This window comes from Notechis scutatus, chromosome 1 (genome assembly GCF_049901735.1).
Source record: "Notechis scutatus isolate UNSWTSFEM ecotype Mainland chromosome 1, rNotScu1.2, whole genome shotgun sequence".
NCBI lineage: Eukaryota > Metazoa > Chordata > Lepidosauria > Squamata > Elapidae > Notechis > Notechis scutatus.
The window spans coordinates 226,465,502-226,492,969 of record NC_142009.1 but is presented as its reverse complement, the minus strand read 5'-3'; the positions used below and the strand labels follow the sequence as shown (position 1 = coordinate 226,492,969).

Here is a 27,468-nt window from a genome sequence, read left to right as displayed (position 1 = left end):
TGAGTTATTTATGCTTCTTTGGACTATAGTATAAACATGTGGTGGACAGAGCCAACTGTGGTGCTGACTCTTTCATTCTCCTCTTGTTCTCCTCCCCAATCCTCTAATGACACCACACAAAGAACAGCCTTGAGTATCCAAACAGTGGCAAAGAGCCACAGCAATAGGAAAGGCTCTGACCCAGAGATAGAAATGGAATCCATGGCTTTCCAGATTCCAGTCTCATCTACTGAAAAACTTCAGGACTCCCTGGAGCTGGAGTGCAAAAAATATGTGCATGACTATAGCAGATGGAAGCACTTGGCGGATTGTCTGGATTTAGAAACTAACCAAACTTAGGGCCAATTAATGGCTGAACAGGAAACAAAAAAAAATTACGGTACTTGGAAGTCTCTAAGAAGAGTTGATTTCCACTAAAGGAGACTTGACTTTGTTTTATGGATGCTCCCTGTTATGAGCTACTTCTAAAATGCTATTTCAGAATAAGGGTGGCAAAAGTTTTTTTTAAAAAGCTTGAATTGCAGAGCTTGAAAGGCAGTGGTTAGATGGGGGGTTGCTTTAAAGCAGATAAGAGATGCTGAATCCTTCCTCTGCGCCCCATTTTTGCCCCTTCAACACTGCCAATTCAATCCTACCAGGCCCATTTTTAGTTTTACCTCCATTAGGAGAAACAAGAATAGGGAGGGGGGGGGAATGAGACAGACATAGAAAAGAATTTATTTGATGCCTATTTAGAGTTGCTGTTCCATAGTTTCTACTCTTCCAACCCTTTAATAGCCTCTGTGTTTTAAACAGGATTGGTATTTGTATTGGCTGAAAAAGGGCAAGGAAGAAGAGAGCAAGGAACAAAGCTTTCTTACAATTTTTTTGGACTGCACACCACAAGGGAGTCACTTCCTGTGCCTGCTTAGGACATTAGGCCTTCCCCTACCAACCCCTCCTTTTTTGTCAGAACCGACTGATCAACTTTTTCCATTCCTGTTTCGTGTTTCACAAACCGCAGCAGGAGAGGTCTCATAGCCAGCCTGTTTCCCTACCTCTGGCCTCAAAGAAGGCTTCAGGAAGGGAGGATTTCGCACCCCTCCCTCAGGTCTGCAGCATGAACTTGACATAACTTGAGTCACAGGCTATGCTGACTTTTTGTACCTGATCACAATGACTGCCAAAGTTTACCAGGAAGCAAGTGCTCTGAACTTCGAGTATTGCCAAAAATGTTTCTTCCTTGGAAGATTGCACAGCAACTGAAAAACAAATACTGTACTTTCACGTTTCCCCAGAACAATAAAACATGGGAGGAAAATCTTCTTGGGATCTTTTTTGGGTGTATCACTGATTTTGAAGTCCCCAGAGGCCTTGTGGTGCTCTCTAAAGCTATGATGAGCAACTGAGATGGATCAGAGCCTTAAGGGTTCACCTAGCTTGATAAGGCAAGCCCTCATTTGTTAGATAAACTACAAATGGTTGAGTTCACAAAGCATGCTAAGTTCAAATCACTCCCTCTTGCATTGTTTAGCACATTATCTGAAACTCCTTCTTATGAGGAAGGGGCAGTCTTGTAAATCAGCAAGTACTGAGTGGGCTTCCAGAATGGAGTCCAACTGCTGAGGTAATACAAACATCTCTTAAAGAGGAAAGCCCAAATAAGTGAGAGTTAAGATGACACATTTAGCAAATCACAATAGTTCAAACTCCGTGATTCATCAGCTGGCAACTGCTGTTGAACAAACTAAGGAACCTCAAGTTTTACAACAGCGAGACATAAGATGTTGCAACCATGGAAAATGAGGAATGGCATTTTTATACACGGCATGCTTGTTAGAATGACTGGGTAGTAGGTCATTGCTAAAATGCTGACAGAAATTGAGTGAAAATTACATTTGCTTTCAACTACATATTTAGGTCTTTTGGGGAGCATACAATTTTGTACAATGTACTACTGTGAAATTGTACAGATTATAATATTTTTCTCATTAATTTATATTGAAAGAAGCAAACCACCTGACCTACACAGATAATGTAAAAAAAGAGTATTTCTGTAATATCAGCAAGTTGCAGTGTTGTTTCAGTTGGTGCAAAATAGTGTTATATCTATACCTCTCTATCAGTTTTGAGGCTTGGACTGAAATCTAGAGCCAAGTCTAATTAATTTCAAGGATCAAGGGGATCTCAAGAAAATGGTGAATTGTTGAGGCAACACTGCTTGTATCATATATTCTCTCTCCTAGTCTTTTGATAGTATTGATGTTTTTAAATTGTGGAATATTTTTAATAGTTTATTTTATTGCTTTTTAAAATTGTATGCCACCCAGATTCACATTTGTGAGATGGCAGTTATATACATTTGATGGACAAAATAAACTTAATGGAAGTTACTTCAGTTTTAACTAAATCTGTTTTGGTGTTTTTAATCACAAATTCACTCATCCTGCTTAAAACTTTTATTTCAAAATGCAAACTTCAGAATTTAAATTCAATCAAGAGAACATCTATACTACTTTCCACTTGGAAAATTTGTTTTTGTGTCTCTATATAAGAGATGCATGCCTTTTTTTTTTTTTTAAGACTTGGAAAAACACTTTAAGAAATAGTTTTTTAACATACGGCTAGATCTCACATGATCTCACTAAAGCTATGGCAACCTATTAAACCAAAAGGATTGCTCCTCCCAGAAATCCTCCTATGAGTGTGTTGAAAAATATTATTCTGGGTTCAGTTCCAAGTGGGGAAGAAGACACTGAAAACATGGAGGCTATTTGGAAAGATAGTTTAATAGTGGACAGCAGGACCACATGGCTTGGAGCTCCAAAGTGAAAAGGAAGGATGATCAATGCTTCAAGGTGAGAAGAGAAAGTCAGAAGGGCTGAGATGCTGAGAGTGCCTGGGTTTTATAAACTTTGTTGGGATTTGAATTGAAGCTTGTATTCTGATTGGTTGTCAGACTCCCATGAGGCCATACAGGGGCAACTCTGTAGGCTGTCCTGAGTTCCAGGCCTGGTTGTGCCTTGCTTGATGGGGAGTTGAAAGGGCTTTTGAGCAATTGCTATAGCTTTACCTGGGGATCTTTGTTATGTAAAGTATTCTGGCCCAGGCCTTAATGGCCAACCCATTAACAAAGGTGGGGGTGAGTTTCTGCTTCTGAGGTGAGTTTTTGCTCCTGAGTTTCTACTCTTTTTAAGGGAAATATTCTGCCTTTTTAATATTTCCTAGGATATTTCAATTTTCTAGGAGAGGGGTGGGTGTTAACTTCCTACAAGTGTAAACTAGCTTACTGATCAAGCTATTGCTATTTTAAATGCTGCCTTGAAGATTTTAAAAAGATTTTTTTTCCTTGATTTTAAAAAATCTTAATAGAATTACATTAACATTCAGTCTACTTCTGATAGTAATCAAGATGTTTTGCTACTATTTTAACTATTTTCTTTATTCTACAATTTATTTATTTGGGAGGATGCTGGCCTGCATACAGACAATGCCTCCTTGATCTGGGCTGCAAACTCCAGATATCACTAGGAGAAAGCAAAGTTTTAGAGATTTTTTAAAAAAATCCTCTTGCATTCTCATCTAATGTTTGTATTTTTGCAGCTGGGGTTGAAGAATTATTATATTTCCTTTTCTCTGGGTGATAAGAGGGGAAAGAATAGATGAAGAATCCTTACTTTTATCTGGACAACAGTGCACTTAATAACAAAGCCCCAAGGTCATTTAACAGGGAAAGATTATCATCCAACTGTACAGCACAAGTTTTACATAACAGAAGGTCCCACCTGAATCCTATTATCTCAAGAGAAGTTACAAAAATACTTCTGCAATTTGAAAAGCTGTTGTGCACTCTCTTTTTCTTCTCTCCCCCCAGGCTTGCACAACATTTCAACTAAATCTGATTCTGAGTGGCTCAAAATTGTACTAGAAATATTCTTCTAGTGCTCTCTCAACCGGTTTGGCCCTCAACATTTGGGGGAATCATCCAAACTCACCTAGGCTGCTATAATAATAACACAGGGGTATATATGTGAACTAACTGGAATAGTCTGAGAATGGTGGGAGTCAGAAATACATTAAAATAAATTTGAACAAACTGTTTTCTGACCCAGGACTGTATGTTAAGTTATGGATAGTTTAACTATCATTTACTGAATAAAGCACAATTAGTTCTGATTATGAACTGAAATGGCCTAGGTCATAAAACCTGTCTATAAACCATAGCAATAAATATAGTACAAATCTATCAACTGTGATTTAGGAAACTATATTCCAGTTAAGCAAATAAACACATTTTTTTACTTATTCAAATAAAACATCTGGCTAAGTAGTTGAACAGCAAACACTAAGTAGTGACAGCAAACGATCTTAAGTACGGTACTTTTTAGTTTTTACTTCATACAACTGTAACTTTTCCTACTAAAAATGGCTCTAGCCACTCTTGGTTTAAGAATTTAAGAGCAGATTGACCCATAGCAAAAAGGAAAGTTTAGGATCAGGTTTGAAATGAAATACAATATGTACTGTTTGTTAGCATATGTGTCACAAAGCAATTTGCAAGTGAATGTGCCTTGGAGCCCACATTGGGATTCTTCAATTAACCTAAGGGTGCAAGAATTAAAAGGGTTTTTTGAATGGGGGAAAAAGATTCCTGTTGTAGCTACCATAATCCACAGAAAACAGTGATATTCTGCAAATGATGCATGAATGTTTGCTATGTTTAGTTATTATGGTTTTCAAAGTCCACAGAAATCCAGAGAGATAAATCTCTGTTTAGTTGGGCTTTACACAATTAATACTCAGCAGGATTGTGGCCTCAAATAAGGCTGGGTTTTGCACTGTGCTACATGTGAAATCAAAATTAGCGTCAAGAGGTACAGTAAAGGTGCTTAAAATTAGATTGAGAAGAGGAATTAACTTTAGCAAATGAGCAACTTTCATTAAAAAAATGTCCAGCAATTAACTTGGTAAGGGCATGTAACTTTCAGGTATTCAGTTATTCTCAGGGAGAATGAACTTTGACTTGTTAGCTACTTGCAGTTTTTAGGAGAACAGAATTCCTTCAGAGTAGAACTCAAATGTGTAGAAATAAGAGTAAAATTCTATTATTCACAAAACAAAGTTTACAGAAACAATAGAAGGAATATATTTGATGATCTATTAATATTCAATGCCTAACAGCATATGACATGTATGACTGTGACACTTAAAAACATTTTTTCTACATTCACATCGTGGTCTGTCTTATATTGCTTTAAAAATAAAAAATAAAAAACTGCTGTAACTGCTAAATTTAACTTTGAGCTTCATTTTACCCACTGGTGTCAAACTTGATTGCATCATGTGACCTATTGAGGCATATCATGACATTTTTTGGCTTTGCGGAGCTGAGGTGGGTGTGGCCTGCATGTGATGCATCCAGCCCATGGGCTGCCAGTTTAATACTCCTGATTTTACCGGTGCATGCTTCAGGTAAGATTTCTAAATTAGTGGAATGTTCCATATGTGGACTAAGGAACATGATGCATCAATATGAACATGATGCATCCATTATGCATCAATACGCTTCTGTAATTTGATTTTAAAAGAATCAAAAGCGCGTTTTCCCACCTTATTATGCTTTAGCTTGAAATTTTACGTGGAGATGGATAATAGTTACGATTCATACTTCTGCCAACAAAAATGTATTTTAAATATTTGCAAAGGGAGGAAAGGAGAAATAGAAAAGAATAATACATTAAAAGAATTGTCTTGATTTATAGAAGATATTGCATTTTTGCAGTTTAGCCAGTGGGGAGGGTAGCACACCTATACAACACGAAACTCAAGCGTTATTTGCTCATGAGGAATCATAGTAGGAAGGCTTTGCATATGTAATGCACAAGTCCCTTTTCAGTTTCTCTGTGATTTATCTGGCATGTCATTCTTTGAGTATGATAACTACTTAAGCAATTAGATCTGAACACACATGAGCTTGCAAGATGTCTATACAGTATTTCAGTATCCTTGTTTTCATAGATATAGACTGATCATGGATGGGGTAGTACCTAACTTTGTCTAAGCCCATAAGGAGCAAGAGTGACACACCCTGAATTCTATCTGAGTATTCCTGGGCCTAGGAGGTTCAGCCAATCCTCCACCCTGTGGCTGTTTTGTCACTCCTAGGAGTTACTTGACAAGGCCCTCCATATTTTTTCCATACTCCATCCAGAGGATTCCATTTTCAGTTCAGCATCTATTTTATTTATTTATTTATTTATTTGATTTGCCAATTGTTTACAAGATAATAAGTATAAGTGTATACATAGTTGTGAATACATGAAATGGGTACATATAAGAAAAATAAAAGAATTAAGAGAAACAATAGGACAGGGACGGTAGGCACGTTGGTGCGCTTATGCACGCCCCCTACAGACCTCTTAGGAAAGGGGTGAGGTCAATAGTAGACAGTCTAAGGTTAAAGTTTTTGGGGTTTGGGGAAGAAACTACAGAGTCTGGTAGAGTATTCCAGACATTGACCACTCTATTGCTGAAGTCGTATTTCCTGCAATCAAGTTTGGTGCGGTTTACTTTGAGTTTGTATCTATTGTGTGCTCTTGTGTGGTTATGGTTGAAGCTGAAGTATTCACTGACAGGTAGGACATTGCAATGTATGATTTTATATACCATGCTTAAGTCAGACCGAAGACGGCGTAATTCAAGGTTTTCTAGTTCTAGAATTTCAAGTCTGGTGGCATAAGGTATTCTACAACGAGTAGAGGAGTGGAGAACTCTTCTTGTGAAATATTTCTGGACTTTCTCAATTGTGCTAATATCAGATACGTAATGTGGGTTCCAGACTGATGAACTGTATTCGAGTATTAGTCTAGCAAATGTTTTGTATGCTCTGGTTAGTAGTGTGATATTACCAGAGAAAAAGCTACGTAGGATTAGGTTAACAACTCTTAATGCCTTTTTGGCTATGTAGTTGCAGTGGGCTCTAGCACTTAGATCATTAGAGGTGAGTATTCCAAGGTCCTTTACAGAGCTTGGGTCATCAACAAGTTCTTGACTATTCAGCTTGTATTTTATTTTCTGATTTTTTTGCCAATATGTAAGACAGAGCATTTATTTGTTGAGATTTGAAGTTGCCATTTGTTTGACCATTCTGATACATAGTCAAGATCTTTTGTAGGGTAGCAGTATTGTCTGTGGTATTGAACAGCTTTACATCATCAGCGAAGAGAACGCAATTGCTCTTAATATGATCACAGAGGTCGTTTATGTAGAGTATGAAGAGAGTTGGTCCTAGAACACTGCCTTGGGGGACACCACTATTGACAGGTACTGGATTTGATAGGACGCTTCCGATTTTGACCATTTGTTGTCTGTTTGACAGGAATGCTTCTATCCAGTTATTCAGTTGTCCAGAGATACCATAGGATTTTATTTTTAGGAGTAGTTTGTCGTGTACCACTGAATCAAAGGCTTTACAGAAGTCTATGTAGATTGCGTCTATTGCTTTGCCCTGGTCGAGTTGTGTCGTCCATATGTTTTTGCAGTGTAAGAGTTGTAGATTACAGGATAGTTTTTTTCTGAAACCAAATTGTTTATTGGAGAGTAGGTTATTTGTCTCTAAGTGGAGGATGATGGATTGGTTAATAATTGATTCCATGACTTTACAGGTGACGCAGCATAAGGAGATTGGCCTGTAATTTTCAACTAGGCTTGGGTCTCCTTTTTGAAGATGGGGATGACTGTGGCTTGTGACCATAGGTTAGGCAAGGAGCTGGTCCTGAAAGATTTTTCAAAGATTATGCTTAGAGGTTTGGCTATGGCAGTGGATAGCTTTCTTAAGAAGTAGGCACATATTCCATCCGGTCCAATAGATAGAGATGGTTTTAGATTGCGTAGTGATTTTTCAACATTGTCTTCTGTGAAATCGATATGTATTAGATCATTATTGTTATCTGTGGTACGGCTAGGAAATACTGGGCATGATCCATTGCTGTTTACAAATACTGAGCCGAAGAATGTGTTAAAGATGTTGGCTTTAATGGTGTCGTCTTGCAGTCTTTACCATCAGGTCCTATCAAGGGAGGGATGGACCTTGAGTCTTTTAGTTTGTTGTTTACAAAATTGTAAAAAGCACGGGTGGAATTGGTGCTTAGAAGGTTTTCTTCTTGTTTAATGTGATAATTGGTGCATTCGGTCTTTATCTGGTGGCATAAATTTTTGTATCGGTTTTTGAAATTGGCAACGTGACCAGATTTGTTTTTCCTCCAGAGTGATCTCTTTTTGGATTGAAGTTTCCTTATTGATATGGGTAATCTGCTTTTTTGTTTTGTTTTGGGAGTTGTTGTTGGTACATATAGTTTGATGACTCTTTTGACTTCAAGTAAAAATATGTTGTAATGGTCTTCAACAGTATTGCATCCAGTGAATAGAGATTGCCAATCCAGGGATGAGAGATCGTTGTCTATAAGATCATAGTTGCCTTTTTTGAAGTTACAATTGGGGATTACATCATTGTGGTGATTTTTGTGTGGACGTATGTTGAGACAAAAGTCAATCATATTGTGGTCACTACTGGAAAAGGGTTCTTTAGTTTGTATTCCGTAAATTAAATTCAAACTATTGCAGAAGATGAGATCGAGGCAGTTGTTTAGTCTAGTGTTGTTGGTTACTAGTTGTTCCAGTCCCAGATTTGTAATAGCATTGTAGAAGGTTGTGTGTATGATTTCAGTTGTACAATCATTTAGGGTCCAGTCAATATGAGGTAGATTGAAATCACCAAGAAAGATAAAAGGGTATGGGCAGGATGCAGCCCATGTTAGTAATGTATTTAGCTTGTTTACATGTTCGATGTCATAATCAGGTGCTCTGTAACATAGTAAGAATCGAATTGTGATATTTAAGGATAGTTCACAGATGATGGTCTCAGGAAGAGCAAGCTCCTGGGTAACTTGGATATTTTTTAGATGTAAGGATTTTTATAGAATATAGCAACACCACCTCCTCGACGATTTTCACGATCTGATCGGTAAACATGATAGTCTCTTACTGTGGTAATGGAGTCGGGGAGAGATGCATTGAGCCATGTTTCACAGACAAATATAATGTCGAAGTTAGCCATATTTAGGAGGATGAGAAATTCAGGTATTTTATTCACGAGGCTTCTTGCATTGAGTAGTTTGCATTTAAGGCCGGCAGTAGTTGGAATTGAGGTAGTTGGGGGCGTGCGTGCCTAGTCTTGGGTGATGGTGGATCGGTTGAGGTAGGGTTGTGGTTGAGGGTAGAAGCTGAGTATTGGGTTGCGTGGCTTACTTTTGATACAGTCAAAAATCTAACAACCCTGTCCACTAATGCTACTTTCCACAGAAAGGTTGAACATATCTGAGTATATCTGAGGAATCTGAATAAACCTCTCTGCAAATTTCTAATGGATGCATGACCATTAAGGAACTTCGAATGAGTTTGGATCTTTGCCCTGCAATCGCAGGTCTCTTTCTGCAAACATTTGCATTGATGTTCCTGAGTCTTCTTGCTTTCGAAAAGAATCCAGGGTCTGACCGGTTCGTTATATCAGATCCTTTAACTAGCCTGCAGGTTTGGTTGTTTGCTCTTCCGATTACTTTGCTCCTGTGCTAACGCGGCAGAGGACCTAAGGAGTCGTATCTATACTAGCTCAACCAGTCTTTCCGAACAAGGGACGCCACGAACCGGAGAGCAGCTGCAGGTAAATAGGATCATTGACGCCGGGCGGGTGCGCACCTCTCCGCGCGTTCGCGATTACGACAGCTCGTGAAATCGACAGGGGAGTAAATTGTCCGGCCACTCCGCGGTGCAACTTTCTCTTCCACGTCTATGGAGATTCTCAAATCATCCAAGGTCGCGGTTGTCCCAAAGCTGCTTTTCCAAAAGGCGAAGTTTTTTCAAGGGTGGCGGGGGAAACAACCCCAAGAAATTCCAATTGCCTTTTGGAAAAGCACTTTTGGGATTTCTCTTGCACGTGCTAAATTTTCCCAGGGCGAAAGATTTGTTACTCATTTCCACCATCCTTAGGAGCTGAATCACTTTTATTCCCTCGTGGTATGTGTTACGGCCGTCCTTATTGCTTTGGCCGACGGCATGCGTGACTCACTACTAGGTTATCCCCTCGAGTTCTGCAATGCCGCCTAACTGGTTGCAAGTAATGCAGCGTGTTGAAGGAAAAGCGATTATTTTCTCCACCGCACCCCACCCCTCCGCCAATGAAACCAGAGCGAGCCTCAGCTTTCGCCCCGCAGAGAACCGTCTCTTTTTCTTAAAAAGAAAGTTGTGTTTCCTTTCTCCGGCGCCGCCAGATCGATAAAGAAGACGGGCCGCACTTACTGGGGTGGGGATATCTGTCGACGTGTATAACGCACCCTTTGAGGCACGCGGGCTTTTTGCCCGCTCACTTCCATCTCTCATCAGCGGCCTCGACGGAGGGGAGGGAGGAGAGGGAGGAAGGAAAAGGGGCGGGGGTCGCCCTGGAGGCGGAGCTGAAGAGGCGGGGGGCGGTGACCGTCTGTAGCCCCTTTGTTCGGGCGGCCGCGCGGGAGAAGAGGAATTGCACTAGGGCGCGCGTCTTTGTGAGGTTCGCCGGGCGCATATCCAGTAAGTGGGCTTCCAAGGTGCGGGGGTTGTGGGTGAAACCCTGTCGGGACGGATTGGGTTGAGGGTAGGGGCGGGTGTCCTGTCTACCTGACGCCAATATGGGATTCCCAGGGAGGGAAATAGAAGGGAGGGGGTCGCGTTTAGGGTTTCTTAGCAGTTGGAACAGACCCCCCCCGCCCCCGTTCCGTTCCGTTCCCCATTCATGGCCTTTCCCTCCTTTTCGTTTTCTGCATGGTTGCGCTTTCTGGAAAGGATTCTCCCCTTAGGCATGGAAGGCTTTGGTTCCTTTGTGCGGTATAGTAATGCCGTTCTTAGAAAATGCATTGTTTGGAGCCGTGGTCGTAGTGGTCGGATCCTGCTTTTGGCTGGCGATTAAGCGACCTCCCCCTCCCCTTATTTTGTTCAGGATAAATCCTGGTACCTTCCTCCCCTTGCCCCTAATTTCCTATAAACTATTAACACCAGGCTTATTTTTTAATCAGTCCGAGTTTCCACTGGGGAACAAAATCACTTTGGAGCAAGATTATTTTTTTAAAAAAAAAAAAAGCTTAATGAGAGGGGGGGCAGGATGATATACCTGGGGCTTCGGAGCAGTTAAGTGTTTCATGTATTATGAAGTATATATATTTACCCCATTTTGATAGGAAGTGCCCCGTTGGCAGTCAGTGCTTTAAATTATGTATAGTAATTAAGGATGAAGAGTTGGGCATAATGGCCAAGATCCAATCCACGTGGGATTTGGTACATTTGATGGAGGTATATTGGCTAAGAAAGTCCACTTCTCATTTACTTGGCAAGCTGTGTCTGTTCTTTTGGGCAGCAGTCTAAGCCAGTTGGTTCTCTGATGTTTCTTGGCTCCAGGCACATGGCTGGTATTGACCATTTTTTATCCTGGGCAGCTTTCCATCCCTGTCCCCCCTCCCCTCCTGTTGCCTTTTGAACTTTAATACTACAGTATTATTATTTAGATTTCTTGAGTTCTGAGAAAGTGTCCCTCAATGGTGGCTAAGAACTGTAAATACTGAAGGAGAAGGTTTATGGAGATCACCTGATTCTGGAAAGTTGCGTAAATTAGTATTTCTAGAGGTGCTAAACTGACTGTGCAATTGGCATTTGCCAATGCTATTATCTGATCAAGTAAACAAGGTTTATCAGAATGATCTAAATTACTTTTGTCCAGGTAGCAAAACTGTGGTTAGCTGGATAAAGACATTTCCTGGGGATCTTGTTGATGTTGCATCATTTTTTTTAACCCAACACTGTTGCTTCCTGAAAGAATGAAGGGGAGAGGAGACAAATTTTTCCACTCCCGTGATTATGAAGTTGTAAATTGTTAAAGCAGCTGCAAGAAAAATTCTTTATCTTCCACATTCCTGACCTTTTCTTTATGGCCATCCTTATGTTATTTCCTTACATGCCTGAAAGATTGAGATTAGCAGGGAATGTGATAATAATTTTATGTGGACTTGAGTAGATTTATGAACTTATTCCAGATTGTAAACTGCAATTATTGCTGTGCCTTGTACCTGTAGACAGTAAATGAAGCCTTGAATTTATTTTAAGGTAGAAAACTTATAGATTGGTTCTGGACTCCATTTACTTGTATGATAATTTTTTTTTTAAAAAGACTCTCTCCTTGGATAAAGAGCTTCAGATCCTGCATACTATTCATTCTTCTTATCCACAAGGAGCATGAACTAATTGCAAAACTGCCTAAGCCCAGAGTTCACTTGGAAGCTAAGTAGCTCCTGAGTGCTTTCATTGTGTGTTTAAAGAAAATAATGCTGGGTCCATACAAAGTGCATTTGTTAAATTGAAGTAATTGAGTTCTGAATACTCTGAAACAGCTATTCACAGTGAGGCCAGCTTCTCATATTACATTATTTTCTTTTTTGGACATAGTGGAGCACAAAATATTTCTTGCATAGAAATGTTTAAGTGGAGTTTCCATGTAGCATGGAGGTGGGAGGCACATAGGCTCCCAGGATCTCCTTTAATGTGTTTTATTTACTACAAGTTTTACCATCCAGAGATGGGAGTGAGATATTTAATCAGATTTACAATCTTGTGTCTTAGAAATAAAACAAAGCTTGCAGCCATTCATACACACAAATTCACTGTTTGCTATCTGCAAACTTTCTCCATGTGTCACTTAAGGAAAGAGGGTTCTTGGTGATAAAGTCATTTTTGCTGGTGTTTAACAATAGATTCAAATCAATCTTCTGCAATCTCTGGAATTAAACATTAAGTGTTAAATAAGAAAACACCAAATGTCTATTAAGCGTGCTTTTTGAGTGTTTTATAGCTGCACACAGCTTGATAACCAGTGTATTTTGAATGTTTTTGTTATCAGTAAATGTGTATAAAGGATGAGTTATGAAGTGAGGGAGGATATCCTTTCTCTTTAAAGGAGATTTAAAATCTGAGTGTAAGATAATAATGCTCACCTGCCTCAGTTAGTCCTTCTCAACTTCCACCTGACTCCGAGACACTCTGCTCTCTGTCCCACACATTTGAATTACCTTGTGCTCTAATTTATTTTTATTCCGCTATACTTATTTCCTGGCAGACATCCAAATTTTTGTTCCTTTTGCTCTTTAGTGCTGATTAGGTAAACAAGTGATAATATCCCTGTTGGATTAGTCAGCTAGATTTAATTATATAGTAATGATGATAAACTGATTGATTCAGAGTAGAACCTTAGTTGGGAAATAGGAAAGACTGATGTATCATGTGTTATTCATGTGTTATTCATTTATTATTTTAAAAAATCAAGTTTTTGGGGAATCCAAATCTTGTAATAACGTGAGTTTCTATGAATTCAGAGATTTGTTTTCTGAACAATTGATAATGCATTCTACAGGCATAGGTACCTCCAATGGGGTTAGGGGTGGCACACACTGGACTGTTTAATCAATGTCATATATGACATCGATTAAACAGTCCCGTGTGTGCCACCCCATATCCCATAGAATTAAGTTAGTTGGTCACACTCTGAGTAGTGTCACTTTAACATTAGCAGAATGTTTCACTGTTTCTCCAATATATTGTTTGTTAACGTGAACATTTTAGAAACAGTCCCTTTCTTTTACCATTGAGGATCTTTTCTCATTTCAAGGATAAGAAAAAATGCAAATACAAAATCAAAGCAAAAGACTATTTTAAGTCTTGCACTGATTGTGTCCTTGAGCATCATCTGGAGAGGGTGGGTAGACCTAAGCAAATTTTGTTATTAAGGAGAGTGCAGAATGAAAGCATTTGCCATTGCTTCTGTTTCATTACTTCCAGATGACCCTCTTTTATCACCCAAGTTTCCTCATTGCAAATTAAATGCAACAGGGATTAAATGATTACATTTGACTGTTTCTAGCTCTGTAGAGCAGATCATACCTACTAAAATGTATGAAGGGCTTATACAGAACTGACAGCCAATGAGCTCTCATCCTTTAGTAAGGTAAAAGAAATTACATAGTTGGAGTTTTTATGCTTAATGCAGTGAAAAGCCTCGCTTTCTCAGGCACTTAAGCTGCTCTGATAGTTACACTATGGTCATCCAATCATAATGTCCAGTCACCATATTGGGAAGTAGATGATTTCTCCTGCAGTGATGGCACTCATCAGTTGATTGAAAAGAGATTTCTTTGGGGGAGGAGGAGAAGATCTATTCTAGACCTTCTTGTGATTGGCAGAGTTTTGATTTGCTTCTTGATCAGGTCTCTAGTCCCATCTGGAAACTTGGTTTCACTGCTTTGTGTTTGATTCTCAATCATGCTCAATCATATTAAGGTGGATTATAGTGCTGAAAACAATAAACAGAGAGCGTTAGGGAGGCTTCTACCTTTGACTTGGGCAGGCAAGCATGAATGAAGAACAGAACTATGCCTTGGGATTACAGTTTCTACTATGTGGCATCCTTTTGTGGGTACCTCCCTTACTTCAAGACACATTTATTGTGCATGAGCACTGAAGGGTGATGCCCATCCCACTCTACCAGGATGTGGCATCCATCCAACAACTAAGACTTACTGACTCACAGAAGTTGCTTTCCCTAAACCTCTTTCATGGATTTTAGGGGTAAATGGATGGTGAAGGAACAGGAAAAAGAAAAGTCTATTAAAATTCCTCCTTGCTTTTGTCCAGTTTGATTGACTTGCTTCATCTCTCTTCAGCCTTGTGTATGAATATTGTGATGTCTACATGAGTTTTTAAGGAGATGGTGTCCATGTGCTGGAATTGCACTTTGTTTTTGGTGCAAAACATTGTTGGGGAGAAGGATTACAATTATCTAGAGGAGGAAGGGTTGAAATTTACATTGAATCCAGCTACAAGGAAACTTACAGATTCCCAAATTGTGCCTTTTTTCCCCCCTTTAGAGCAGGGGTGTCAAACTCAAGGCCAGGGTCAGCTTGCAAGGTGCTTAGATCTGGCCCATGGAGCTGGCCTGGAAATACCACAGGACCAGCCTGTGATGCCTCTGCCAGCCAAAACAGGCTCTGTTTTCGGCCGGCAAAATACTGCAGGAGGCCAGGGAGGCTGAAAACGGTCTGTGGGGGGGCATGTGTGGTCCCCCCCACACCCCGTTTTGGCCAGTAGGGTGTTGCAGGAGGCATCTGTTTGCTGGCCCACAGAGGAGAACTCGGAGAAATCCAGTTTGACACTCCTGCTTTAGAAAAATTAATTTGAGAGAGGAAGCTTAGATGAGGACTTAAGGAGAATTGCCTTCTCCTAGGTGCCATATTACAACCCAGGTTGGATTCCTTGAAGCTGCCAGTAGTGATAGAAGACTTTTCTGATGCTTCATTTGCCTTGAGCTGAATCTATGAACTGAGAAAAGAGGGAGGGGGAAAAAGTTGCTTTCTTAGTCTATTAGAGGGGTGATAAATTGCCACCTTTTAAAGAATGTATGGTAGCCAATATATGTTAAACTGGTAAGAATCCATGGCCAATTTTGCATTTCTTGTCTCTTTGCCTCTATAAAGTTCATGTGTTTTTATTTGAACGTGTGTGTGTGTGTGTGTGTGTGTGCATATGCATGCTACTGGTGTACATATTTAAAAAGTAATGTATTCAATTGCTGTGGAGATTGTATGGTGTTCAATTGGCACAACATTAGAGAGGTGTTCAAATATGAAGTTAATGTTATTAAGGAAATGAAACTAAACTTGATATTATTTGGCTTCAGTGGTTTCTGAAAGCCTGGAGAAACATACTGGGAAGATTGGGGAAAATCCATTTTCAGATCGGAGAATTTCCTCATCTTTTAAGTAGAAGTTGTGTTTGGATAAATATAGATTAAAAACTTTGTTTCTAAGGGAAAGTTTAAATATTATTTTAGGTAGTAGATAATCTCTCTGTACAACTCCTTATAAATAAAATTAGTCTTGTACTAAAATTAGTCCATGGTGTATTGGAAGTTTCTTCCTATTTTGGAAGTTGTTTACTGTTAAGTTCTTCCTAGATATGAAGTTCAATGAATTGAAATGGCTTTTGTCAAAAATCTCACATCAAGTGGTTCCACTGAGATCTTGTAGTTGGTGATCTCCTGAAATCTTATTAAAAAAATCAAATCTAAAGAAAAGGTTTGGATAGCCCACTGTAGCATTTGAATGCAACTGATTTGCCTTTGAAAAATACGCACTTGAAATCAAGAAACGAGAGAGCAAAGTATTTTAGTTCATGAGCATGTTCTGAAGCCCATGAGGATTCAAAGGAAAAAGTTCAGAATCTAAAATTGTTGAATTTCCTGGGAAAGTTTTCTTACTAGCATTTGAAAAAAAAAACCTTCTTAAAGTTATTGCTTACAATAATATATAAACAAATACCGTTTTGGATGACATGACGCTGATATTACGTAGTTTTGTTAAAAGGAAGGAAGTTTTAAAGTAGTAGAAAAGGCTGGTTGTTTGTTTCCACCCAGATGTTACAAAAGGGGCTATGTGTGGGGTAGAAAATGCTGCAGGCGAAGGTGCTTTTGGGGTAGGATGGCAGATGTGCTCTTGGGAATCTCTGCCATGCAGCATGAAAAAAGTGCTGCTGTTTCATCTCTGTTAGGGATTAAAATAAAGTCATTTGGAGTTGTGTTTTGTCCAAGAAGGTCATAGATCAAAGATTCATAAGCCCCTTTCTCTGCTGACATTACCCCGAGCATTTTTCTGAGCTTCATCAACTCTGACATTTCTGCAGTTAGTTCTTATTGTGGGCGGTGAGAGATGAAAGGAAAAGAAGGGAAAAATAACATATTTGTCCTGTACAGGTCATAAGGCTGACTCTCCATATTGCTATCATTCCAGGATTGCTCTGTTTGTGTCCTTTAATGTTTTCCTTTTATTTTCTTATCTCAATACTTTATTATTTTGGTTTTCTCTAACGCTTTATGCTTTGGGGTGGATGGAGATGGGTGAGGGGGGACCTTTCCCCTGACTTCTAGAATGGAATAATTGGACAAGTTTCTCTTCAGTTTAACCTTTTGCCTATTGTGTATCTTGGCTGCAGGCCTACGCTGAGCCAAAATGAGCTGGAGCTTCCTGACTCGCCTCCTTGAGGAGATCAACCAGCATTCAACTTTTGTGGGAAAGGTGTGGCTGACGGTGTTGATCGTCTTCCGCATTGTATTGACTGCTGTTGGTGGCGAGTCTATCTACTACGATGAACAGAGCAAGTTTGTCTGCAATACACAGCAGCCAGGCTGTGAAAATGTCTGCTATGATTCCTTTGCCCCCCTTTCGCATGTCCGTTTCTGGATTTTCCAGATCATTATGATAGCCACACCCTCGGTGATGTACCTGGGCTTTGCACTGCACCGACTTTCACGCCAACCTCCTCGGAAAAGCCGGGCACCTGTGGTGCGACATGGTGCTGCCCGTGATTACGAGGAGGCAGAGGACAATGGGGAGGAGGACCCCATGATCTTTGAAGAGATTGAGCCTGAGAAGGAGGTGAAGGAGCCTGAGAGCCAGAAACATGATGGCCGCCGGCGCATCAAAAAGGATGGTTTGATGACAGCATATGTGCTGCAGCTGCTGGCCCGTTCGGCCTTTGAGGTGGGCTTTCTGATGGGGCAATATATGCTCTACCAGTTTGAGGTTAACCCCTCCTATATATGCAAAAGCAGCCCCTGCCCTCACACCGTGGATTGCTTTGTCTCTCGCCCCACTGAGAAAACCATCTTCCTCCTCATCATGTATGCTGTGAGTGGGCTCTGCCTGCTTCTCAATATCTGTGAGCTCTTCCACTTGGGCTGTGGGGGGATCCGGGATGCGCTCCGTGGCTTTAAGGAGAATGCTCCGCCCCCAAAGCCCCAGTATGCCCAGAAGGATCCCTCTGCACCTCCAACCTACCACTCTCTGAAGAAACATCCCTCCAAGGGCCAATTGGCCAAGGAGAAATTGGGTTACAGGGGACAGAACATGGCTGCCGAGCGTTACCCTGTGGCATCAAGACTCCCCAGGCACGAATTGGAGCAACTGCGTAAGCACCTGAGGGTAGCCCAGGAGCATCTAGAAATGGCATTCCAACTGCAGCCGGAGGGTATCGCCAGCCCTTTGCGAAGTAGCAGCCCCGAATCTAATGGACTGGCTGCGGAGCAGAACCGCTTCAACTTGGCCCACGAGAAGGAAGGGGCAGCTTGTGAACGGCCTAGTGGTAAGTGGGGATGAGGAACAAGGTTTTGTTTGTAGGTCAGTGCCGGTGTGTTAGAAAAAGTCACCCATCGATGGGCAAAAATGGACTATCTTGGCAGGAGCCCATATTCTGAGTCTGAATGTGATTATGCTTAAAAAGTAATTGGTGTGAATGGTTGGTTTCTTTGGGGCTGTTAGCTGTTGGGTCCACTTATAGAGCCAAGTGTGCCTCTATAAGCCAGTGGTGTCAATCACATGGCCAGCGGGCCGAATCCGGCCAACGACAGGCCCAGAATTTTCACGCTGTTTTGCCGTTTCCATGGGTTCAAATACATCATTTGCTAGGACAGGCATGTAAAGTCTGGTATAGAAAAAAAAAACCATGCATGGAGGCTGATGGATAAATCTCAGCCATGTGTATGGTGTGAAGAGGCAGAATTATATATCCCCAGGAAAGCTGGGAACCCGTATAATAATGAAGGGGGTGTGCAGCCTGTTCTTTAGAGATTGGAGTGAGAGACTAAAATCCTTTTTTCCTCTTATTTCCAGGTCTCTGAAGCACTGGACAACTGCCCAGGTGACAAGAAGAAATGGAGGGAACCGAAAGCATGTACATAAATAAGCTTGATGTTTGGAAGTACCCTGAGCGAAAAGTCAGGGGATGAGGATATGCTCCGATCCTGTTTCTGTGGAAGGAAAGCGAAAAGGAGATAATATGAGTACCCAGGTTCCAGATCTGGGTGGATGGGGCAGCTGTAGTGATTAATTTCATAAGTCTTGGTATGTGTGTCTTTTTATGGGCCTAAAAGGGAAACTTTTTTTTTTTTACTTTTATACATGTTGTAGAGGTACTACTGTTCTACCCGGAGGACATTTTGTCTTTTTTCACCTCTCTTTTCCAATGGTACTGGATTATTAGCTACATAGCAGTTGTCTCCTTCTTTACACTTTGTAATTATTTCAGTTTTTACTGTATATAAGAGGATATCTCCCAACTTTCCAGGATTTTGCTCAGGATTCATCTGCGCGCACAAGTCAAACTCCCTCATCTTTTGTCTCCTCTTCCCTGACCACCAGATAGTGGAAGAAATTGGTGGTTGGGCCAAAGATAATTCCGCTGCATTCCAAGATGCTGGCTGATGAGCAGCATCTGCCTTCCTTGCCCTCTGTGGGGGGCTGTGCTCGGTTCCTCCTGAGGGGGGACCAAAGTCACGTTTGAGTCATCTCAGAGACAGACATGAAATGTTTTTTTTAACGTTTTTTATTTTATATATATATATGTATAATTTACCAGAACGGTTCTGAATTTTTGTTCTTTTATATGGATGTATAATATATACAGTTTTTATATATATATTTGGTAAAAAAAAATCAAGATTTTTTTATAGCAATCCTGATGTCTTGACTCTTTTTGCAGGGAAGAAATGTAATTCATAGGAAAGTTTGCAGAGTTATGGAAGATTAGGTTGCCTTGGTTATACTCTTAAAACCTCACTAACTTCACAGAGGGAAAAACATGCAGATCCCAGTAAATCAATAAATATTGTGAGGCAGGAGAATGCATCGTTATTTTGCAGCTGGGTTTAAATCCTTAAAATATTTGGGACTTTCCAACACCATTGGGACGGGGTGTGTGTGTATATAGATGTATATAGGGTTTTATTGAAGGGTTAATAATTTGGGTTATTTTCCTAAAAAGAAGGAAGATAGGTTTAACACATTGAGGCTTAACGCACCTGTTTCAATTTTTATAAAAAAAAACACCATGAAGTGTGCTATGAATTTTAGGGTAGCTTTACTAAGTTGGTGGTTATTAAGATAGAGCGAGGGTGTCTTAAGTGCCTATCCTGGGTAAGAGGTGTGACCAATTTAACACAGAAGCATTTCTCAGGGACTCTGTTGCCAAGAACTGGAAGGACAATCCAATCGCCTTATTGCCAGGCAACAGTTATAAGAATAAAAGCAATGTCCTGTCAGACAGGGCCTTTGTCCCATCCAGTTGAGCACAAGGAAGCCCACAGGTCTCCCAGCAGGTGGCCTTAAGGGCACTTAATACTGTCATCAAGGCAAGCAGTCATTAACTAGCCTCCCTGATTTTCATAAACTGGTCCAAACCTTGAATTATGTGTTGTATTAAAAAAGAATTGTTTTGCTGGTCCTGATTTCTTCCAGAATTCAGTGTTTTTGGTTGATTTCCCAAGTAGTGCTTCCTGACAGGGAGGAAGCAGGAAATGGCCCCAGATTGAAAAGCAGCATTTAAGCCATAAGGTGTCAGTCCAAGATAGTTTTCTTGCGAAGTTGTTTTGAAATTGCACCTGTGGAAAATGATCGCCTTTTCTCAAGCCAAGAGTCTTGGTCCCTAAAACATTGAAGGGATTGGTCTGTCCGACACAAAAATAAAATGAATTATTCAGATGATCAGTTATCTTCCTTCTGTATAAGTTTAATTAATACAGATGGATGGCAGTTTACAATAAGAACAATTAAAGGCTCATGGTAACAACAAATAATTATCAAAAGTAAACATGAAAAATAATTTGTAACAAAAACAATAGCTTTGTATGAATAATTCAAAGTAAAATATAGATGGCAATAGCAAACTATTCAACCAGATGTTCTTTGGAAAAATGTCCCTCTTGTGGCTTCCAGACTTCTACAAGGAATAGGGCAAGTCTTAATTCTGTGTACAGCGAAGCAATTCCACACAAGGTAGGTGTAAGAACTGACAAACTGCACTTTCCTGGTTTTTATTTTTCTCATTTCACTTCTGAGCTTCTGAGATGAACCTTCGATGCACCACTTCAGGTAGGGGAAGGCAATCCTGGAGGCACCTAAGCACCAAGTCATCGTTGCATTTAGGGTTTTATTTGAATTTGCACCAACAAACCTACTGGTAACCACTAGGGCCTGAAGAACAGGTAGAGTGTACTCCAATATGTGACACAATGGTTCGCCTATTGCAAGCATGGGCAGGAGGGTGAGAGGCCTTGACTGCTGTTCACCCTTCCTTACATACCTTTCCTACAAGTTAGACCACAGTAACCTGGCTGTTCCTGTCAGTGAATCTGTACCTACTCATACAGAGAAGCCTTTCTCACAGTTTTCCCATCCTACCTTCCATGCTTTTTGGAGTATGATGACTAGAACTACATTTTCCAGCGTGACCTACTAAAGTTGGAGACTGGAATGAGAAAGTGCTTTTACTTATCATGTAGGAAACTTGCCTTGTTCTTACACCTGGAAGAAATACTTTTTGGTCAACTTAGGGAAGACATAGGTGGTGTACACCTAGACGCATTTACTTACAAATAATAATGGTTTATTCAAGTGAAGCTTCTAGGTTCATCGCAGGCTTAGTGCACTGCATGCTAGGCTAAAATGTCCCCACAAAATGTGCACATAGTTACAGAATGACATGTTATTCTGTCCTGTCTATGAAATCTGGAAAGAGATGGCTCCTTTTGGCTTTTTGTCAACAAATGCTGCTTTCACTGAACTCTGCAAAAGTCCCTATCTGCCAAGTAGGGGAATCAAGATGAAGGAATTTTCTGTATTTTCTGTTTCTCTGCCTTGGGAGCCATCTATTGACAAAGCTTGGTATTAATTGAAGAATATAACTAGGTTCAGGAGCAGAGCTAAAAGTGCTCAGCAACAGTTGGCTGGCTTTCATCCTGTTCTGTCTGTATCCTAGTGCTATCTTGGAGTTTGTAGCCAAATTGATCCTTTCCCCGATGCTTCCTTCTCTTCAACAAATACCTTGAAACTTACCTGCAAGAATTTACAGCGAAATACCTATATGAAATCAAAAGTGAAAAGCATTTTTTTTTCCTGACATTCATTTGACTCTTTCCTGTTTAGTAAAGTGAGCACAAACTGTCCCAGGAGCGGCATATTTTTTAAAACAACAAAAACTGGATAGAGAAAAAAGCTTTTATTATAACTCATTGTTTTCAAAATATTTTTTAATTAGGCTTTCACAATGATTGCTGATTAGGATGCAGTTTCACAAAGCAAGGGTACACCCTGGCCGCATCTCATCACATTCTGGTTAAGGATACTCTCTAGCTCAGGGGCCTGCAACCTTGGCATCTTTAAGACTTGTGGACTTCAACTCCCAGAGTTCCTTTGCTGGCTGAGGAACTCTGGGAGTTGAAGTCCACAAGTTGCCAAGGTTGGAGACCCCTGATATAGATTATATACTGTATATATGTATGTATATGTGTGCGTGTATGTATGTTCATATATATATACACACACACAATAGTTCTATAAAACTCTATATAACTCTTATCAGAATGTATGTATATGTCCTATTCCCCAGTCTTTGGTTCATTTGACAAATAAGATAGGAGGTGGCTGAGAAGCTAAGCATTCTGCTGCAAGTTTCCTCTTGGTATTTGTAGAACCCCAAGGCTAAATCTGTCTGAAAGAACATGAGCCAAGAAAGACACAGTGAAAATGTAGCATGTCAGGATTGAGGATCATCAAAAATGGGCCTTTATTTCTCTCCATTTTATAAAAGGAAGCATTCAGACCCCTAGAATTCAGAAAATTTTTAGGGCAAGTTAACTGAAAGAGTGTATGGCTGTTTCTATGATTAATAAGAATTTTCACCACCCTATTCTTTTTCTCAGTCTGTGAAACTCCTTAAACTCTTTCTAGTTTTGGAAAACAGGACTGCACTTCTTCTGTCCAGAGACATAGATTCAAGGCAGTCAGGCAAAACTACAATACATGCATTCATTTGCTTTCCTTGTGGGCTGTCATCAAGAGGGAACAAATGGAGGCGATCGAGGAGGAAGAGGAGGACTATTTATCATATCCCTTCCTGTCTGCTCAATATCACCCTTTCTAACCTGAAATTATTCTGTGGGTGGGAGATCAGCTAAGCAGAGGCACTTTTGAGTGAACAAAAGGGGAAGATTAAGCAGCTTCTCCACCCAGTTCTTATTTCTCCGTTCTGATTTTAGCTTCTGTTAATAAAAAAAAATCCAAAGGCAAATGAGATGTTGTAAAGCCTCCAAATCTGGCTGTGAAGGCCAAAGGTGCCAGTCTTCACATTGAAAAAATAAGGCACTGGCACTATTAAGCCCTGAGTAGAAAGGGCTTAGTTCTGGGTTCATATGAAGAAGATATCTTGCTGCAGAGGGTCTAGAGCAAACAGATTTGAGCAAGGCAATAGTTTTCCTTTAGGAAAGCATTATATTGCTAAAGCTGAGTTATTGCTATATGCAGGCACAGTCCTGAGTGATGATGTTGGGCACCATCTCATACTTGAAGGAGTAGCCACCATCTGAGGTGGTACGGACTCTCAGAGACTGCATTGTGCCTGGCAAGGCAGCACAGCATTTCTGGGAGTTGCCAATCATTGTCTGGATGCCAGAGCAGTTTCCATGACAGTAGTGAAACATAAAGCTGCTAGGATGCACGATCCAGTTGTCCCATCCTAGTTCTTCAAAAGAGATGCTGATGGAGCTGCGTTGGCAGTTGTCATGGGGCGTAGCATTATGCTGGTACAAAGGGAGAGTAGCTAGAAAATTTTCTCTGGCGGAACGCCGGGCCCGGTCTCGTGCCTTGGGTTTGGTGGTTGCCACAAGGAAGGGCATCTTTTCAGCATCAGCCACACAGGGGCAGCCTAGGCAACGAATGAAGAGCACAAATACATTCTGGGAAAGGTAATGGAAGAAGGATCTTCTAAAATGAAAGACCGTCCAGCCCTCCGGAGCTGCCATTGCCATGGTAGCCAGAGGAACCTGGCCTTCCTCAGAGAGCGTCAGTATCTCTGGGAAGGAGTTGTTGGAGGCAGCTTCTTCTAAGGGGCTGTTCTGAACAATCACAGGGCCTGTGTAGAACCACAGCTGGGCTGATGTCACCTCACGACTCAGGATATGTATGGAGGGTTGAAAAATGTAGGTGAAAACGCCCTCATCCTCTGGAAGCTCGTCTGGCTGAAGTGGCTCACAGGGTACCTCTGCAAAAGAGAAGGGACTCAGCATTACATACTGTAGGCCAAGGGTATACAAACTTGGCAATTTTGAAGACTTGTGGACTTCAACTTCCAGAATTCTCCAGCCAGCTGGAAGTTGAAGTCCACAAGTCTTAAAGTTGCCAAGTTTGGGGACCCCTGCTGTAGGCTATCATTTCTCCTAGACTGAAAGAAGAAGTGAAGGAAGAAAGAACAAGTGCTGATGACTCCGAAGTCTCCTTTCTCTTTATTAGGGCAGGTGCAAAAATGCAGCCAAGTTCTTTCTTTTATTAGATTAATAACTGGCTGAGGATGCTGTATGCTTACACTGTAGGAGAGGGGGTCTCCAAACTTGGCAACTTTAAGATTTGTGGACTTCAATTCCCAGAATTCCTCAACTAGTCATGCTGGCTGGGCGTTTCTGGGAGTTGAAGTCCACAAGTCTTAAAGTTGCCAAGTTTGGAGACTCCTGCTTGTAGCAGGAGAGCAGTGTTAAGCTGTGATAGCAAAACAAAACAAAAAATCAGGAAGAAACTGATACCACCTGTTCTGACTTGAACATTGTTATTAAAAGGCACAAGTTCAGGCCTTTTAATGACATTTGTTTTTCAGAAAAAGAATTTTTCTGATTATATGTTTACATGTGGCATGACAGCAAACTCTTGCACTTGCAGAAACTAAATCCCATACAAATATTGCCTGGCTTACTGTTGAAGTTTTTTCATCTGTACATTAATACATATGTATTCATAATGCAGACCCATGTATTAATACTAAATAAATTCCAAAGAAAATCCTGAGGAAACTAGAGCTGCCAAAACTGGGCTGCCAAAATCCGGAGAGCCACTAGATGGCAGAAAAGAGATATAGAAAACCATAATTCGTTCTTCCTGTAAAATGGAAATCTGGACTTTTGCAGCTCAGATCCAGCAACACTAGCACAGCCGTAAAAGAGTATGTGTATGTGCAAGAGTGATAATATTCAAAGTTCACATGATTCTAATGAGTCATTTCTCCCTTTATGGCATTTAGATTGTCTTCCTCTACCCTCCCCATTTTTTCTGCATACCATCATTACATTTCATTTCCTATTCACACATAAACCCACGTCAGTAATCTAGATTGTGGAAAGTTGAGATCTTTTTCAAAGATATTTCCTAAGGAGGCAATTCTACACACAAGCACCTGCAGAATCTAAAATAATAGGTTTATGTTAGTGTAACAAAAAGCTTAAGGTTGCAAGTTCATCATGAAGTCACAGTACAGTGTTACCTACTTATTCTGAAGTAAGTCTCACCGAGACTAACTCTCAAATAAAAGGATATAACATTACAAATTGTGGTTGAAATGCTATATCTTGTTATCTGTAAATAATCCAGCTGAATCCAATTAGACCTATGTTTAAGGTCATGTAAAGATCTGTTAATTGCATTAAATTCAGTGGGACTTCTGAACAACTAGAAAGAAAACTGGAGTGCGTATCTACAGGAAAAGTGAAATATTTAAAAGCCACCAGGATACATGAGAGCTCTCACACTGGCAACATCAGCTGGATTTGAATGGCTGAATCTGGCTTAAATTTCTGCTATAGCTGGAATAAAATCAACATGTGTGTGTTTGTGTGCGTCTGCACATCTCTGGCATAAAGTTCACTGTTATTTGGTTTCATAGAATCATACAGTTGGACATGACCTAAAAGATCATCTAGTCCAACCCTCTGCTCTGTGCAGGATCCACAACATGAGCTTAACCTCAGTACTTGTTCCTGCACCTGCTGAAATGGCTTAGATGATAAAATAATGGTTGCATTTTTTCCCTTTGGGTTTTAAACCTCCCAGGACCTTTTGAATCATGGTTCTGCTTACCTTGGGTTGGGAAGGCAATCACTTGGGATATATCTTCTTCCTCCAAGCTGCGAGTCACTGGTGTGTCCAAGGTATGCCGCTTGTTGAGCCCCCTTTGTCCCCTTTGGACCCTTTCATCTTGGGGGACAGGACCAAGGAAGTCCAGGAAATGTGACTTGATTTTAGCCAGGATGAGTGGCTTGTCGGCATCCCTGTTGCAGCCAGCAACAGCAGCAGGACCCAGCAAAACCAGCTGCAGGATCAGCATGGAGTTCATCCTGGTCCAGAGGTGTAGAGAGCCTTGATCCATCAGGCACAAGGGAATGAGATGCACGGTGTGTGAAGTTCCTGCAAAGGGGGGGAAAATATGTTCTCGCCCGCGTGTAAGGCACTGAGGATGTCTGTAGGGAAGTCTCACCGCGTGGATGAGATGGACTGGCTCTTATGTTGAATCTGCCCAGCTCCTTCTGTCTCCTGAGTTCTTTACTGAGCCAAGCTGGGGCATGATGGCATTGAGACTATCTGTCACTGACGCAAATGTCTGGTAGCCATGAATATTATCTCCTGGGCAGCAAAAACACAGGAGACGTCTGGAATGCAAGGACGGTGTTGCCAAGGGGACAGGACCTAAAGCAGAGTACTCTGGAGGAGAGATGGACGTAGTCCCCAAGTTGTCAACATTGGAGCAGTAACAGAGGGGGGGGCGTGATTCTCCTTAGTTTTTTTATTTACTGGACTAACTGAAATTCAGGGTGGTCAAACTGTTATGTTTTGTGGGGCCTGATCATTCTCCTCCATCCCAGGCAGTTTTCAGCTCTTAAGTCATTCATATAATATTAAATTCTACATCAAAGACTTAGAAGGCAGTTTAGAAATGTTTCACACATGGACACAAGCTCACAATTGGCAATCCACACACTATCACTCCCTAGTTCAGTATTCAAAAGGCTTCAAATGCATAGGAATGACCTTTACACATATATTTTAAAAGACATGTAAGTTCTACCTTTGATCACACTGAGTAAGGGTTTAATATGGGTGTTAAAAACCAATACAATTGCTTGTGAATATAATATTTGCATGATCATAAAGTAAATTCATTAAATGTACCCTCCTTTTTTAAAGTTTCTACCCAAATCAAAGAGTCTTTTGTTACAGCAACTCCATCTCTCTAAGTAGAATCCCAGTAACTGTTTTAGTCACCTTCATAAGTAGAGTAGACACAATCCAAATACAGCGTTATTTTTTGGAGCAATAACACACTGCATTTGGTTAGAGAAGTGATTATTAGATCACCTTTGTGAAGGTCCATAAAAGAGAAATGTTTACAGTCCTTTTTATTGATAAATCAGATTACAGAATCTGGTTCCAGATGAGAAAAGATTATCATATAATTGTAGCTATTTTAGTAGCAGGATCACAATCATGCTAAGCATAAGTC

At 40.6% G+C, this 27,468-nt stretch overlaps 2 protein-coding genes across 5 annotated transcripts; one reads left to right on the top strand and one right to left on the bottom strand.

Annotated features, from left to right (window-relative positions):
- The first annotated feature begins 2,703 nt into the window (after nt 1-2,703).
- LOC113410845 (gap junction gamma-1 protein-like) lies at nt 2,704-19,609 on the top strand. 4 transcript variants are annotated; one of them, XM_087950735.1, is made up of 3 exons: nt 2,704-2,837; nt 17,092-18,240; nt 18,768-19,609. In XM_087950735.1, exons 2-3 carry the CDS (start codon nt 17,109-17,111, stop codon nt 18,773-18,775), a joined length of 1,140 nt encoding a protein of 379 aa, XP_087806861.1. In that variant the 5' UTR covers nt 2,704-2,837; nt 17,092-17,108; the 3' UTR covers nt 18,776-19,609. The 4 variants fall into 4 exon arrangements, with proteins under 4 accessions (XP_087806861.1, XP_087806870.1, XP_087806879.1 ...); XM_087950744.1 differs by lacking the exon at nt 2,704-2,837 and adding an exon at nt 2,993-3,140; XM_087950753.1 differs by lacking the exon at nt 2,704-2,837 and adding an exon at nt 9,769-10,050.
- A 3,834-nt stretch (nt 19,610-23,443) lies between these two features.
- On the bottom strand, nt 23,444-26,462 carry INHA (inhibin subunit alpha). Its single transcript, XM_026665606.2, has 2 exons — nt 26,049-26,462; nt 23,444-24,189 (listed from the first exon to the last, which is right to left on the bottom strand). The coding sequence occupies exons 1-2, from the start codon at nt 26,335-26,337 to the stop codon at nt 23,444-23,446; spliced, it is 1,035 nt and encodes a 344-aa protein (XP_026521391.2). The 5' UTR covers nt 26,338-26,462.
- Nucleotides 26,463-27,468: the final 1,006 nt, after the last annotated feature.